Raw genomic sequence first — 14,903 nt, 5'->3', positions numbered from 1 at the left:
GCGTGTGTGTGTGATGAGCCACCCACCTACAGAGTCCCAGGGGTCCGAGGAGACGTCATCGCTGGGTTGGGTAGAGTTCCAAGGGTCATGAGGCGGGGGAGGGGCCTCGGATGATTGGCCAAATATGTCCACCAGCTCCAGCATGGCGGACTACAGAGGGAGACAAAACTATTAATACGAGCCGCAGGTGAGAGTCAACTCTGGAGATCTGTGGAGGCGAGTATGGTAAATATTACTGTCCTTGTATAATATGACAATTCCTATTTATGTATTCAGCTTGGCAGATCTTTGTTAATTTAGATAGAAGAGACAGTATTTTGACTTGTTTTGAGTCAGGTTTTTGTATATGCATCTCTTAAGATTTTCTTTTTAATTTGGCACGTTTTGTAGCATGTCTATACTATTGGCCATTTTTGTATGCATTCCTGAGTCAGGATATTCATTTGCGTATTAGAGGAATGTATCATTCATGTAAGTCATTGTTAACTAAGTCAGAACTTAAATAACAAGGCATTTCGGTAATCCTCAAACGCATCAAGACAAGGACGTATTATTGAATTTAGCCATTTCTATACAGTTTTCTGATACATTACTTCAAAAATATATGTGAATGTGTGCAATGTGTAATTCATCACTATGCAATCAAAACCATGTTTCTCCAACAATTACATTTACTGGATACCCTGTTACCCTGGGGGATTGTGTATCTTAAGACACCATTTTGATATTTCTTAAGCTGAATAAACCATCCAAAATGTCGAAATAAAATACAAGACATTGTCCCATTGTGCTGTACATTTTTAAAAAGTTGATGTTTTACAGATGCACGGTTTTCACGAACAGTGAAGATCTGCTGAAGTGATACTGACTGTCTTTATGCACTTTTTTAGGAATATTAAAGCTCACTAAATGTTGTTTTATTTGAGTATGAATATGCACAAGCTAGAATGAAAGCACACATTTATAACAACTGTTTTAAGCATCCTTGATAGTTATATAAGTATTCAATGGTTTCTGTTATTTTACAGCCTGTATAATAGCAGAAATAGGTATATTAGATGCTTTGGCACAATATGCATATATTTTGTTTGGTTTTGTGTGTATATTGGCAAAGAGATACAGTGACATATTGCAGTGAATAATGCTTGAGGGGATTTTTCAGACTGCATTAGGACTTCCTTGTTTCGTTTACTCTGCAGCAGCCGGCAGCGCAGAATTTGTCAGGAATAACGTCAGTCAGAGAGGAGGGCACCTAAAAGTACCAACAAAAACCCTTATAATATAATAAAGACTTTTACACCCTAAGTCATCACTAATTAATCTACCAAAATAACATTTACCAAAGCAAAAAAATACTTTCAGGACAATCGTCAGACAGAATAATCAATCGCATGAAGTTGATATAGCTTGTAGTACAATGAAATACAAACAATATAATACATATTTTTATCTTACCTTTATAATAAAAGTAAAGAAATAACCTTAAGGCGTAAGTGTGATGAGGTGACATACGGCTGTGCATTTGTTGTTGTTTCAAGGACAGATTTGATTGATTTTCTAGTGAAAGTGTCTAAATCTGCAGCAGCAGAACACAGGAGTAAGATACAGTCAAGACGAATAATAGAGGTCTGATTGAACATAATTATAATTAGGAAATAGTTGATACGGACTAGAACGTATTACAATGGCATCTGTTATTGCTATGGCATGACTTTTTGTCACCATGGTATCAGACCGCCACCTTATTTAGCAACCCAACCTTAAAACAACCCAGTTGCTTAGTGATGATATACCATCACGCCACCGTGAAGCTGTATATAGCAAAGGTCCATAATATGCTCCTTATCTACATGAAGTGTGCATTTATACATATTGTTCCATGTCCTTTTGTCCTTGTGTGTGCGTGACCATGTGTGGGTTTTGTGTGTGCAGGCACGGTGGAGGAGGACGAGGGAGACGATTTACTATTAAAGTATGTGGATGAGTTCTGGTGGTTCCCCCACATGTGGAGCCACATGCAGCCTCACCTCTTCCACAACGAGTCATCGCTGCTGGAGCAGATGGTCCTCAACAAGGAGTTCGCTCTGGTGAGATGATGCGCACACTCAGACACGCACACTCATTTCTTGCAGTTGTTTGTTCTATTGTTGCATTTTTGTTCTTGTGTGTCCTTTTAATCATGCTCGCTTCCCATTATTGCATTTTCTTCAAGGACGTCTGTTGCTGTTAGCAATTGCTATTTCTTTGCTACAGCAGATTGCTGAGATGAAGTTTGCAGGTCAAATCACTGGAACTATTCTAACACAAACAATACACTTTGTTACATAAACTACTTCACAGGAAATATAAAAATGCTTCTTTGTTTATGTTGCATAAAAACATTTTCTAGTTTGGTGTTCATATACCAGGACTATGAAATTGTAAACTTGGTTTACTTTCCTGTGTCTAATTGTTGTTAGGTTTATGTTTTGATTTAGTTTTCACAAGCTAATACTGTAAAGAAAACCTGTGAATGTCTTGAAGGTGCACAAATATGTTGAATTATATTCTTAACGCAAATTACTTCCATATAAACTCATTTTTATGAGGCGGTGTTCGGAAAATAGTTGTATTTCTGTCAGCGAAGAAGAATGTTTTAACAGAGTGTAGTACTAATTTTCCGCTGTAAAAAACAAACTAACGACATTAATATCCCTGTTGGGAAAAACGTTACATGACCGACTACAAGGCCTAGAGACCTTTACATAAGACAGATGGCGACTCTGATTGGCTTGTTGATAGGCCATAGGCCACTGCGGTACTTTTCCCACAAAGGTTCATGTGAACTTAGTTCATGAGAACTCTTTAGTTCTCATGAACTAAGTACAGATCGCGTTCACACTGGAAAAAGTCCCTGGGGGTGGATTAGGCAAATGAAGCCGCTGACGTCACTTGTTCTTCTTCTGCTTTGGGTTTACTGGCAGGCCGCAAACCACTTCACGGCGTATACTGCCGCCCAAAGTCCCCGGCCGGAAGTCCCCGGAGTTAGGGACTGGCTTCAGTAGAAGCTGCTGGGACTCCCAGCAGCTTCTACTGAAGCCTTCCGAGTAAATCGCCAGAACGCCGACACCTCCTCATCTCCACCACTCCCATGTTTTATTTTGTGTTGCCATAAGTTAGTCTCTCTGCGTTTCTGCACTGGGTTAATGCTAATGCTAATAATGCTAATGCGAGGATAATAAAATGGCGGCTTCACAAAACTTTTTGGGAGTTTTACGGGGCGTGGTTTGCAATCCTTCCAGCCAATCAGAAATATAGCTCTTTTCTCACAAAAGAGCCGCTCGAAAGTCCCTGCTCTCTAGCAGGGACTTTCGAGGGGGTAAAAAGGTTCTCATGAACTAATTTTAGTACCGGCTCTTTTTGGTGTGAACGCGATAAAAGAGTTCACATGAACTAAGTTCACATGAACCTTTGTGGGAAAAGTACCGCAGTGTGAAAGCGCCTAATGAGGAAAGGAGCTGGTGTGCTTTAACCTGTTAAGCCCCAATCCTGTTTTTCAGGTTTCAGGCTCGAAAATGACATTCCCAGAACAATGACTATATCTTCCCTTCTAAAAGGGGTAAATTAATAATATTTTTTCTCAAAGCAATTATAAACCTGTGAGTTGGATGTAGAAGAGTCAGAATAAATATAGAATTTTTTTATTTTAAAGTAAATTCAGATTGAACATAGTAAAAAAATGTAAATGATAGTTTCCGTCCAAAAAAGACCGTACTTATAGTGAAAACCACCCTTGAATGATGGGATAGTAGACTAAAAGCTTTAGGAATCCAAACTACAACATATAATAAGTACCCTGTATCAAGATTGATGCAAAACAAGTGAAATGTGACCTTTTTAGAGAGATTTAGAAGAAAAAACCCCACCTCTGGGGTCATTTGGGTGAATTTGCCATATCTCTGGAACCCATTGGTCGATTTTGGTGATTGACACCTCTTTTTAACCGTTAGAGCCAATAGAATCGAGAGGGAAGTTCCTAAATCCACCTACACGTTACCATGAGGAGTGAGAGTGATGCACACGCAGTTTGCCCAAACCAAAAGCTATGTTACGCTCTAAAAACTGAAAACGATAGGCTTATTGCCATAAATATGATGATGGATGATCAGTAATCATTTCAAAGGGACACAGAGACATTGGATTAACCTTCAGCAGCGTTTATCTGTGTTTTAATGCCCTTGAACACCACTTTTGATCAGAAAACAGCAAAGGTAAGACATATTTGCCGTTTTGGCTACGTAAAGTGAAGTTGTGTGTTGTCTTTGCTGGCTTTTGCTGCCGCGAGTTTTATATACTTATACCATTGGAATCAGTGTAGTCTCAGCTCTCGTATGATATCTTGTTTGTGCAGAACCGATGAAGTATAAAATATTTCTACCGTCAAGTGCGTTAGCATTTTTTCGCTTAGTGCTAATTCAGAGGCTCAGCGTTACACTTGTGTTTTGTTTCGGTAAAAATGGTTCATATCGTCAGTTAGCTGAGTTTCTTCCCGTTAAGTGGGTATGACACATTAATAGGTTGTTAAATGTTAAGAAGCCCTGAGACACAGTTTCGTGAGAAAAAAAAAGCCCGTATCCCCGCCGGCGGGGGCTATGGGGCTTAACAGATAAGGAGTATGCTTTCAGGGAAAATGTTATGCTGAGCTCATGGTTAGACGAGACAAAGCCATTGTCATTCAGCAGGCACCTCTTTCTCCTCTCTCAGCTCTCTCAAACCTCCCTCGTTATGCTGATCTATGTCTTTTTGTTTAGTTTCCCTCACAGTAAACTCCACTTCATTCTCTTAATGCCTGCCAAAAAAACAACCTACAAATGCACCCGCTCACCCTGGTGTAGCACGAATGCACCCACACACATGCTGTACGGAGCACACGCGTTTCTAAAACTCACCTCCTGTGTACCCGACTCACTCTCTCTCCTGCTCTCATCCAGGGCCTTCTGTAACAGAGACTCGTCTCCTTGGCGACAGCACTGGTCCTGCAGGGGCGGTATCATGACATCAACATTATCGCCGCGGTTATGAGCGTGGACACACACAAACACGTGCGTAAACACACACACACACGCAAGTGAAACAGAGGCAGCACTGGTGGCTTTTTTTGTGCAGATGAAATATTTAGTTGACAGCGAGCAGAGGCTGGATCAGAGCAACACAGAGGATGTTTTTACTGTAGATGGAGAAGATTAAATTATACTTGTGCGAGGAAAGAGGGATGTATGTTTGAAAGAGCAACAACGACAAGGTGGTTAATGGATTAGTTGATTTAGGGAAACATAATGCCTTCTATTTTGACAATCAACTAATCAGTGAAGTCATTTTACAATCAAAATGGCAGAATTGGGTATTATGGAGATTTTCTGTTTTATATCATATTCAACTGTGGGTTTATTATGATTGACAAACATTTAATTTGGATTTCGGTTGATTTCTTTCAACAATTTTGTTGACGAAATATAAGATTCCACATATAAACCTGTGATTAAAATACGCGTTGAATGCAGGCCAAGTGTTTGAGAGCCGGTCGATATTTAAAGGAGTTAGCTATCAAAAATAAGAAGAAATCACTGGATGGCAACAAACAGTTTACTTAGAATGAGTCCTATACACTGAATGGTGAGTTGTGTAGTGAGTTGTGTTTCTGTGTGTGTAACTGCTCAGGCTACTTTAGGAGAAGGCTTGGAGCTATCTGTAGTTGTGTGTCTTCATCCATCTCTATGGTAACAGGGAAAGGAAGGGCTAGCTAGATTAAAGTGGGCGTATGTTCGGAACATTTCTACCAAAATGGTCCTTTTGGAATCATGAAGAGGCAACGAGACATGTGGCTGCAGAGGAAGGTCTGTGTGTGGAGGGAGAGTATGCTGTCACTGAGAGATGAAGGAGATTACACAATATTGTAATGAGTGTGTGTGTGTGTGTGTGGTGTGTGTGTGTGTGTGTGTGTGTGTGTGTGTGTGTGTGTGTGTGTGTGTGTGTGTGTGTGTGTGTGTGTGTGTGTGTGTGTGTGTGTGTGTGTGTGTGTGTGTGTGTGTGTGTGTGTGTGTGTGTGTGTGTGTGTGTGTGTGTGTGTGTGTGTGTGTGTGTGTGTGTGTGTGTGTGTTGTGTGTGTGTGTGTGTGTATATATATTACCTTCTGACTCTCCTCCCTGCTCATGGCTAAAGCTAACTGCAGCTGCAGCTCCTCCTCGCCACTGGTCTGAGGTCGAGCCTGCTCCAGGTCTGAGGCGGCGCGAGGGGACGAGGACGAGGCTGCAGAGGGAACAAGGGAAGGAGTTTTAGTGAGGAAGCAATGAGTGTGTATGATGAGAAAATTGTCAGATTGACGTGGGGTTGAATGACGCACTGAGGCAAAGAGCACAGGAAGTGGGGGGCTCATTTGAATATTTTCATGCCCACGCAGCAGTATTGGTAATCCATGTGGCAGATTGTCCAAAATGCTCGGCTTCAGCACCAAATGCATTTCATTGGGTATCAGCGTGAATACAAGGGAGAATTCTTCATCCACTTAACTGCCAACACATAAAGTTAGCTGTTCTTAATTTTCTTAATCTCTTTCATTTTTTGTAAAGCACTTTGAATTGCCTTGTGTTGGAAAGAGCTATATAAATAAACTTGCCTTGCCTGCCTTGCCTTGCCTTGTTCTGTGCTCTAGATAAGTTCAGAGTTTTAAGCAGTGATCAATATTTATGAAACAAAAATCAATGTCAAAGGAGCTGATAGTGATAAATGATAATTATCACCAGAGTATGGAGCTCCCCTGAGCTTTACAGAGCTTTATATCAAGGGTCAGCTCGTTGTTCAGCTGTCTGGCAACGCTACTGTTGTGATTCATTTTCACATCCTTCAAAGTGCTGTTTTCAGTCGCAGCAGGCAGCTGTTTTCAGCAAAGTAGTCTAAATGCAAGCCCAGTGACTGTCTCTCACATAGTGCATGAGACACAGTCCCATACGGAAGCTGGATGTACATTTGCCTATTTAATTCACTAAGACGCTTTGAGAACACTTCCAGCTTAAATCTCACCTTTGCATTGCTTAACATTGTTTAAAAGGTTATTTTTAGCTTTCCATCCTCAGTGTGCGAGCATATTAAAGCTTAGTACACTACAAAAACGCAAAGAGGACGTCATACTGGATGATATCATGGACAAGCGGCAATTAAGGGAGATTTACGCTTTATTATAAATGTTTTCAAACTGTGTTATTTTTTTCAGTTTTGTGGTATTCAAAATGTTCCTACTCCATTGATGAGCAGGTTAAACCTATTGTATACTATCTGTAAAGCAACACAGCAGACACATTTAGTGACTAGCTGGTGAACACAGTGGAGTACTTAGTAGCTTTAGAGACATATAACACAGAACTAAAAGACATTGACGAATGGAAATACTTTGGCCACGTTGGCAGAAACACAACTTCAAACAATTGTAAATGTTGCTCCGTAACTGTTCGCTTCCCGCCAAGTAAATTCAAAAGGGATGATATGTCGCTGCTGTCTTCACAAATTGTTTCTGCTGCCCCCATGTGGCCCAGAATTGTAAGTTATTACAGTTTTAAATACCCTCAGAACTCACAGTTAAATGAAGATGGAGAGCCTCGGGAGTGGCTGAACTCCTCCCCGTAAAGCACAGCCATGCTGGGCTGGCTTGTCCGCCTGCCTGGGTGGTAAGACGGTGGTATACCTCCATACACCCCTCCGCCCCCTCCACTGCCCCCCCCAGCCATTCGCTCCTTGGTCTTCAGGGCCTGACTCCTCTCCTGTCGAAGCCGCTCCTCGTCCCGAAGGAGACACACCAGTTGGCGGGCTTTTTCCCTCACGTTGGCCCCCTGATCTCTGCCGTCACGATCCATGTACTGGAAGTCACGTAGCGTCTGAACCACACATACATAAAATAAATGTTAATTATTGAAGGATGACATTTACTTAAAGAAATACAATTCAAGCTGTGGTAATGAAGATGTTCCTGAGACAGTCAGATTGATGAGGTTCTTCTCCTGTTGCAGTCCAGTACCTGAATAGTGAAAGCGTTCTCACGGCACTGTTGGGCCACTCTCTCTGATCCTGTCTTCAGCAGGTAATCCAACAGAGTCAGGGCCTGGAGTCAAAAGCTGATTAATACACTGATAGTACATTAATATCATACAAAAATCTACTGTACAGGGCGATCTGCAATGACATGGATGCAGGAGAGTCTGCAGCCGTGTTAGCCAATGTGTGAGGCTGTACAGGTAAGCTAAAGGATTAGCATGCTGAAATACTTACAATACTAATGCTAGGATTTTTAGTTTTAGTTTGCTAGCATGTCAAAATGTGTGGGCTTTAGTTGTATGCAAGTAAACAGTCCGGCTGGAGAGCTAAAGTGGTGGGACGCATGGGCCCAATAAGTCCTGGAATCTATCAACTATAAACTGATGTTATTTTAGCTTAATATTAGCTTAGAATTAGCTCTAAAATGGCGACTTCAGAAACAACCCTGTGATGGACGTAGTTTCTCAACTCTAATTCCTTTCCAACTCCATGCCTCTGAAGTTGCAAATTGCACTATAAACAACAACATTAAAAAGGAAGTGTTGACCTGATATCCATAAGCTACAGGAAGCTAATGGGTTTTTAGATTGAGCTCATTGTGGCCCAAGAGGAAAGTCAGAGGATCCCCTAAGTCAGCAAGATACCTTATCTACGCACTGTTGAGAATATCTTTTACAATTTTGGGACAATTCATGGAGTCGATATTGTGACATTTGTCGGGATGAGTGAAAATGTAACCTACTGTTTTCACTAGAGGGACAGTACAGCTGTGGGATATGTTCTCTAATATCTGTCAAAATCCATTACAGTTGGAAAGGTGTTTCATTCCAAACGACAGATGTCAACCTCAGTCAATCATCAAATAGGAGAAAGGTGAAGGGCGGGAAATGGTGGTCAGAGGGAAGCTAAAGAAACAGCTGAAGCTTTAGTAAGCGAGAAGAAGGAAGTGAAACATGTACACAGAGAGGATTTATAAATATTCTGAGCAGCCGAATCTGACAGAACTCTCTCATGAGGTCACCTTGTAAACGTGCCTCCAGTTCTTGCCGCTGTCGTTCAGGCGTTTCCACACCATGCCCATGACCTCAGCAAACGCCACCACATTGAAGGTCAAGTCAGCGATCTCTGACATGAGAGACGAGGACGGGCCCCATGGATCGTTCGAAGTGGCTTCACGAACCTACACGTGACCAACAGAGGATCATTGACGTCCTTTTCTTCTCATATTTGTATGCATATCATTTTCTTTCTCATCCAAAGTAACCATATCATAAAAAATGAGAAATAACAGATGTCAAAGCAAGTTTATAGTTAGATGAAGTTGTGTTCTGACGTTAATTGATCTGATATGACTCGACATTGATTTAAAGGCATTAAATCAGAATGATGTATACAGCTTGTTTTTAATAGGCTACCTTGATCTCCGCTTCTGAATAGTTGTGCACGATATTCTTCACCTGCCGGCGCAGGGCTGAGGTTGTCATGGTGACAGGTTATGGAGGATGTGGAGGGATAGAAAAATGTAAAAAAAACAACACTTAACAGATGAAGAGACGGGGTGAAAGGGGGAACGTGGACAATGGGAGGGGAGGAGAGGAGAGGTAGCTATGGCAATGAAGGCTCCTCTTCTCTGTCAGGAGTTATAGGACGCCCCTGTAAGAAAGAAAAACAGACATTATATGAATAAAAGTAAACTCTAGAAATAACTTCATTCTTACTCTTTTTTTGGGACGATCTAATTAGCTAAATATAGGTTTTTTTGTATCCGTGCAAGGGGCAACACATAAACACAGCAATAGACTGGTTTTAGAATTTAGACCAAATTAAACAAACCAATATAAACATCGAAATATTACAATGATTATTAATATGAATATGAAACAGTATGCAAACCAGTTGTTATTAATGATGGTTGTGTCCATGTTATGTATGGCGACATGTGTATTAGTGTGTGTTGTTAATAGCGTCAATGAGCACACTGAGGAATACACACAATAACTGATGATAGTGACTGAGTGAGTGGCTCAACACTGGCTCCCTGCTCAGGAAGTAGGTCATACAGAAGCTCTGGCACTCAGGTGTCTGATGGAGCTTCTTGGCAGCTTAATTTATTCAGGCCAACACACACATGCAGCTGCCTGTTTGCCCACAGACACGCACATAACCCATTTTCTCTTCTGAGTCCATAATTCAGAGAGGACGGAGGGGAATCGATCATTCAGGTTTCCTGTCACACTTTTCTCCAGTGATACTTCCCACTATCCTCTGATACAACTCCCTGTGACTGACACTGAACACACTGTGCTCACCAAAGTAAAGCTAACCTCTGGTGACCTCAAACTAAACGTCTTCCCTTCAGTGATCAGCTAACACACAAACTTATTTTTAAATGGCAATGTAGAGGTGATGTGTTTACATTCTTATCATTATCTATCTTGGGGCATCATCTTCAGATAAAAGAACACCTGACTTGCTTTAGTAACTTGTTCAACAGTATGTATGAATGCTACTCACAAGAGTCTAGAACATGTGTAGAAATGTTGCACTTTTTTAGGCAACCCCTACTGCCAAACACTCTTTTTGCCAATTCGCATAACAACAAACACACTCCCACACACTTGACCTCAATGCCAAATGCCAGTCTCTTGGGAAAAAATGTGTCCCTCTAGCAATGTATAGAACTGTGGGTTAAAGCAGTATGCAGATGCTCATTATCAAGTAATTGGAATCAGACCCAAGAAAATGGGGTCAGTACTCCCCTTTGTTTGACAGAACCCTTTGACAATCTATCCATTCAACAGCCCCTTGAACTAGTGCCCATGCATTTGGCTAACATGAGAATATTATTAACAGACTGCTGCTGCTTTAATCATGGGGCAACAAGCAATAACTGACCTTTAAAATACTCTTTTCATGTACCTGATCTCATGTTCATGTCACTGTCCACTGCTGCTCTACACACAAAGGCTGTCAGGGAAAGAAGTCACATGAACCTCATCCTGTCGATAAAGCAAACATCAACAGAAGCGCAGAGGAACTGAGACACACAGCAGGGACACTGACAGAAAACTCTCTGAGTGTTTGTGTGCATGTGCAGGAGAGGGAGAGAATGAAGGGCACAGAGAAGAAAGTAAAGCTCAGCAGCTTCACCCAGTATCACCTTTCTGCAAAATCATCTTCAGCTTTGTGTTCGGACATAGACAAACCCACACAAAGGTTTTCAATGGCGGATGCTGTCTACTGCACGAGGTGTTTGAAACTACCCCTTTATCTGATCCTCACAATGTTTTAGTAATATTATTCTTTGTGTGCATTACAGCCCTAAAAGGGGAAGAAATCTGGGGCCAATCGACAGTAAGTGTGTTAGAGGGAGGAATTTATGTTGCTATTTATGTGAAGTCATTCAATCCCAAATTCAAAATCTACTGTAAAAAGGTTCCCAGGAATACATGTGAGCCCTGGACCAAATGTGGCCTTCCACCCTTCAGACTGCTAAAAGTCACTATTTGAGAGTGGTGAAAGAAGTATTTCTATCATAAAACAAATCCTATACAACAAATCCATAACAAAATTATACTTATCTAAAAGTAAAGTAGCATTAGCAATAGCATTTACTTGAAGTCTCAAAAGAAAACATATTCATTCTGAAGAGCGACCCCTTCCAAGGTTAAATTAATCATTACCATTGCTGCATTGAGATGATATAGTTGGTATACGCTACATAAAGTAGCATCAAATAAAGTAAGTACATGTCAAAGTTATACTTAAATACAATACTTAACTAAGCGTCTGTTATTTTCCAACAATGCTATTTGACTTGCAGGCTACATATGTGGGAGTACATATGGGCTACAAGTTGTAGCCCATATACTCCACTATCTTCCATCTGTCCTAAAGTATTTCTAAAAATCCAACCATTCCAAGCCACATCCGATCAGATTTAAGTAGCAAATAATATATCAAATTGTGCAACATTGAATATGCACAGTTACACAAACATCAACATGTGCTCTAAAACCAAAATTAAAATGATAAAATCTATCCTCAAGTATAATAAATAAGGAATTTCTGTTATAAAGTACAGCTCAGTTTCAGAGTGTGTATTAGATCAAGTTTCATCCAGAGACAGACTGTTGGGATGCTCGGCCTGCGAGTATTGCAATAACTCCTTGGACACGATGACAGCACCCATTGTCGTTTGATATTTTATGACTCACAGCTTTGAGCTCTATTTAAATGAATCATCTGGTGGTGTAATAAGTACTTCAATCTGTGCTACTGTCACTACATCGAGATGAAACAACTCCGAGAAGAGTCACCTGATGAAGTCAAACACTCGAGTAGTGAGGCTCAACTGCAGGGAGACAGCTGTCTGTAAATCAGTGAGGGAGGGAGTATTCAGATTGTTTACCTAAGTAGAAACACTAATACAACGCTGTAATAAGTGAATTTCCTGCATTTAAAATGTGGTTAAGTAGAAGTATTTAAGTAGGCCAATGAGGAATATGTAATAGAAGTATTGAAGGTATTTAATGTAGAAAAAGTGTCCCCTATGACTGTAATAATATTATCTAATTAGATAGTAAGATTGTACTGTTACATTTTGTTTTATATGTATTCATATTCTGATGACGCGTCGAAAGGAGCCAGTTGAGGTGGTTCGGGCACCTAGTTAGGATGCCACCTGGGCGCCTCCCTAGGGAGGTGTTCCAGGCACGTCCAGCTGGGAAGAGACCAAGGGGTAGACCTAGGACCAGGTGGAGGGATTATATCTCTTTGCTGGCCTGGGAGCGCCTTAGGATCCCCCAGTCAGAGCTGGTTGATGTGGCCAGGGAAAAGAAAGTTTGGGGCTCTCTGCTGGAACTGCTACCCCCGCGACCCGACCACGGATAAGCGGGAGAAGATGGATGGATGGATGGATATTCTGATGAATTCCTTGATCGTTGATTGATTGGTTTAAAAACGTTTAAAATAAAAATGATGTCACCATTACCCCAAGCCCATGGCGGAACCTTCACATCTACGCTGCAACCCTAACAACACAATGTTAAAAATAAATAAAATAAAAATTCACATTTGAGCAGTTGGAGTCATGACATGTTTTGTATAGAAAATGATTCAAACGGTTATCAGAAAAGTTAGAGTCAAAATATGAATACGTTCCTGAGTAAATAACAGTCACTAGGAACCAGTGGTGGAAAAATAACCTATGTAGGCAGAATTACAATGGTCTTAAAATACTCCATGACAAATACAAATCTTGAATTTAAACTATTACTGAAGTAGTAGTACGGAAATATTATCAGTAAAATGTATAATATTATTGTGTTTTTGTCAGTATAAGTACATGTAAAATAATTGTACTTAAGCTTGTCAAGCCAACTCCGGATACTTTTTAAAACACTATGTATTGTAAGAATGAAAGTAATGCATCACATCATGTGTATTCATATACCCAAGTAGTAGCTAGTAACTATGAGTGTTTAATAAATGTAGTAGTAGAGTACAAGTACAATAGGCTACTTATGGAGTAAAAGTGTATGTAGCATTACATGGAAAGTAGAGGTATGTAAAAATAGTACTTAAGTACAATACTTGAGTGAATGTACTTTGTTACATTCCACTACTGCCAGGGACTAAAGCCTTCACATAAAGTAGTGAAGTAAGATGTAATGTTTGTTCCCTCTGATGTAGATTCAAGTAGCAGGCCTATACCTCCAAATATAATTGAGTAAATGTAGGTTACTTAATTACACTTCAACTCTGCTGTAGGTACTATCATTTGAATAGTACTAACTAAGTAGCTAAGTAAGTAAGTAAGTGAGAGTGATAAAGTTTATAAAGTGACATGGCCTGGCCTGGTGTCAACAAGCTCCCAACACAGAGAACTTACGTCACCCTATGCGCATGCATGCTGAGAAAGCAGGTGTCCTGTATATTTCAGGTGACGATGGATAGGAGGAGGGCGCCCATGGTGGGTCTGCATTATGCATTACCCAACCTCCCCTCCACACACCACACACACACACACACACACACACACACACACACCACACAACACACACACACACACCACACACACACACACACACACACACACACACACACACACCACACACACACACACACATCACACACACCACACACACACACACACCACACACACACCACACACACACACACACACACACACACACACACACACCACACACACCACACACCACACACACACACACACACACACACACACACACACACACACACACACACACACACACACACACACACACACACACACACACACACACAGTTTGCGGTGGTTCCCTATGCGGGCTGCCATGTGTAACACACATTCCTATGCAAGGCCAAGTGGGGTTATCCGTTCGGCAGCACGGCTCAATACAGATTCAATGATAGCATGTTTATTTAGCCACTCACACTTATTAGAGCTAACCTGGTCATTTTAACATGCCGCTTACCTTGCCCATTGCTCACCTCTCGCCTTGAGCATCATCTCCTCTATAAATCCCAGTAATAAACCCTTTGGCCAAGCAGGGCAGTTTCCCCCGTTCTATCCGCTCCTATATCCGGTAAACGTGAAAGTTGATCCGATCACAGAGTTCCCATCAATAGTCTGTATACCCCTGCCTGCGGTGGATGATGCGCGCCGCTTGGGCAAGCAGTCAGCGGTGAAATCCGCATAGGACAAGGATAAGCCACAGCACGGTGCTCACTCACTCCCTCTCTCTCTCAGGCATCCACACACGCATACGGCACCGGCAGGCCACGCACACATACACAATCACACCGGGAGAGCGTCAGAGAGGGGCAGGGGCAGGCAC

At 41.3% G+C, this 14,903-nt stretch overlaps 1 protein-coding gene and 1 long non-coding RNA gene across 3 annotated transcripts in view; one reads left to right on the top strand and one right to left on the bottom strand.

Annotated features, from left to right (window-relative positions):
• The window catches only part of LOC117561678, a 16,755-nt gene extending 11,370 nt beyond the window's left edge, over positions 1-5,385 (top strand). The window contains exons 2-3 of the long non-coding RNA XR_004571419.1: positions 1,933-2,087; positions 4,971-5,385. This is a non-coding gene — a long non-coding RNA (uncharacterized LOC117561678). The remainder of the gene's footprint in view (positions 1-1,932; positions 2,088-4,970) is intronic.
• The window catches only part of epn3b (epsin 3b), a 17,106-nt gene extending 2,203 nt beyond the window's left edge, over positions 1-14,903 (bottom strand). The window contains exons 1-8 of one of the 2 annotated variants that reach the window (XM_034239223.1): positions 14,541-14,903; positions 9,477-9,714; positions 9,083-9,241; positions 8,045-8,128; positions 7,607-7,904; positions 6,167-6,285; positions 4,929-5,015; positions 27-150 (exon numbers count right to left, since the gene is read on the bottom strand). In XM_034239223.1, the coding sequence (XP_034095114.1) occupies positions 27-150; positions 4,929-5,015; positions 6,167-6,285; positions 7,607-7,904; positions 8,045-8,128; positions 9,083-9,241; positions 9,477-9,545 (940 nt within the window). In that variant the 5' untranslated portion in view covers positions 9,546-9,714; positions 14,541-14,903. The remainder of the gene's footprint in view (positions 1-26; positions 151-4,928; positions 5,016-6,166; positions 6,286-7,606; positions 7,905-8,044; positions 8,129-9,082; positions 9,242-9,476; positions 9,715-14,540) is intronic. The other variant, XM_034239224.1, reaches the window with a different exon arrangement.

Source organism: Gymnodraco acuticeps, unplaced genomic scaffold (genome assembly GCF_902827175.1).
Source record: "Gymnodraco acuticeps unplaced genomic scaffold, fGymAcu1.1, whole genome shotgun sequence".
Lineage (NCBI taxonomy): Eukaryota > Metazoa > Chordata > Actinopteri > Perciformes > Bathydraconidae > Gymnodraco > Gymnodraco acuticeps.
Note: the sequence above shows the minus strand (reverse complement) of the source record. Positions and strands in the feature narration are given on the sequence as shown.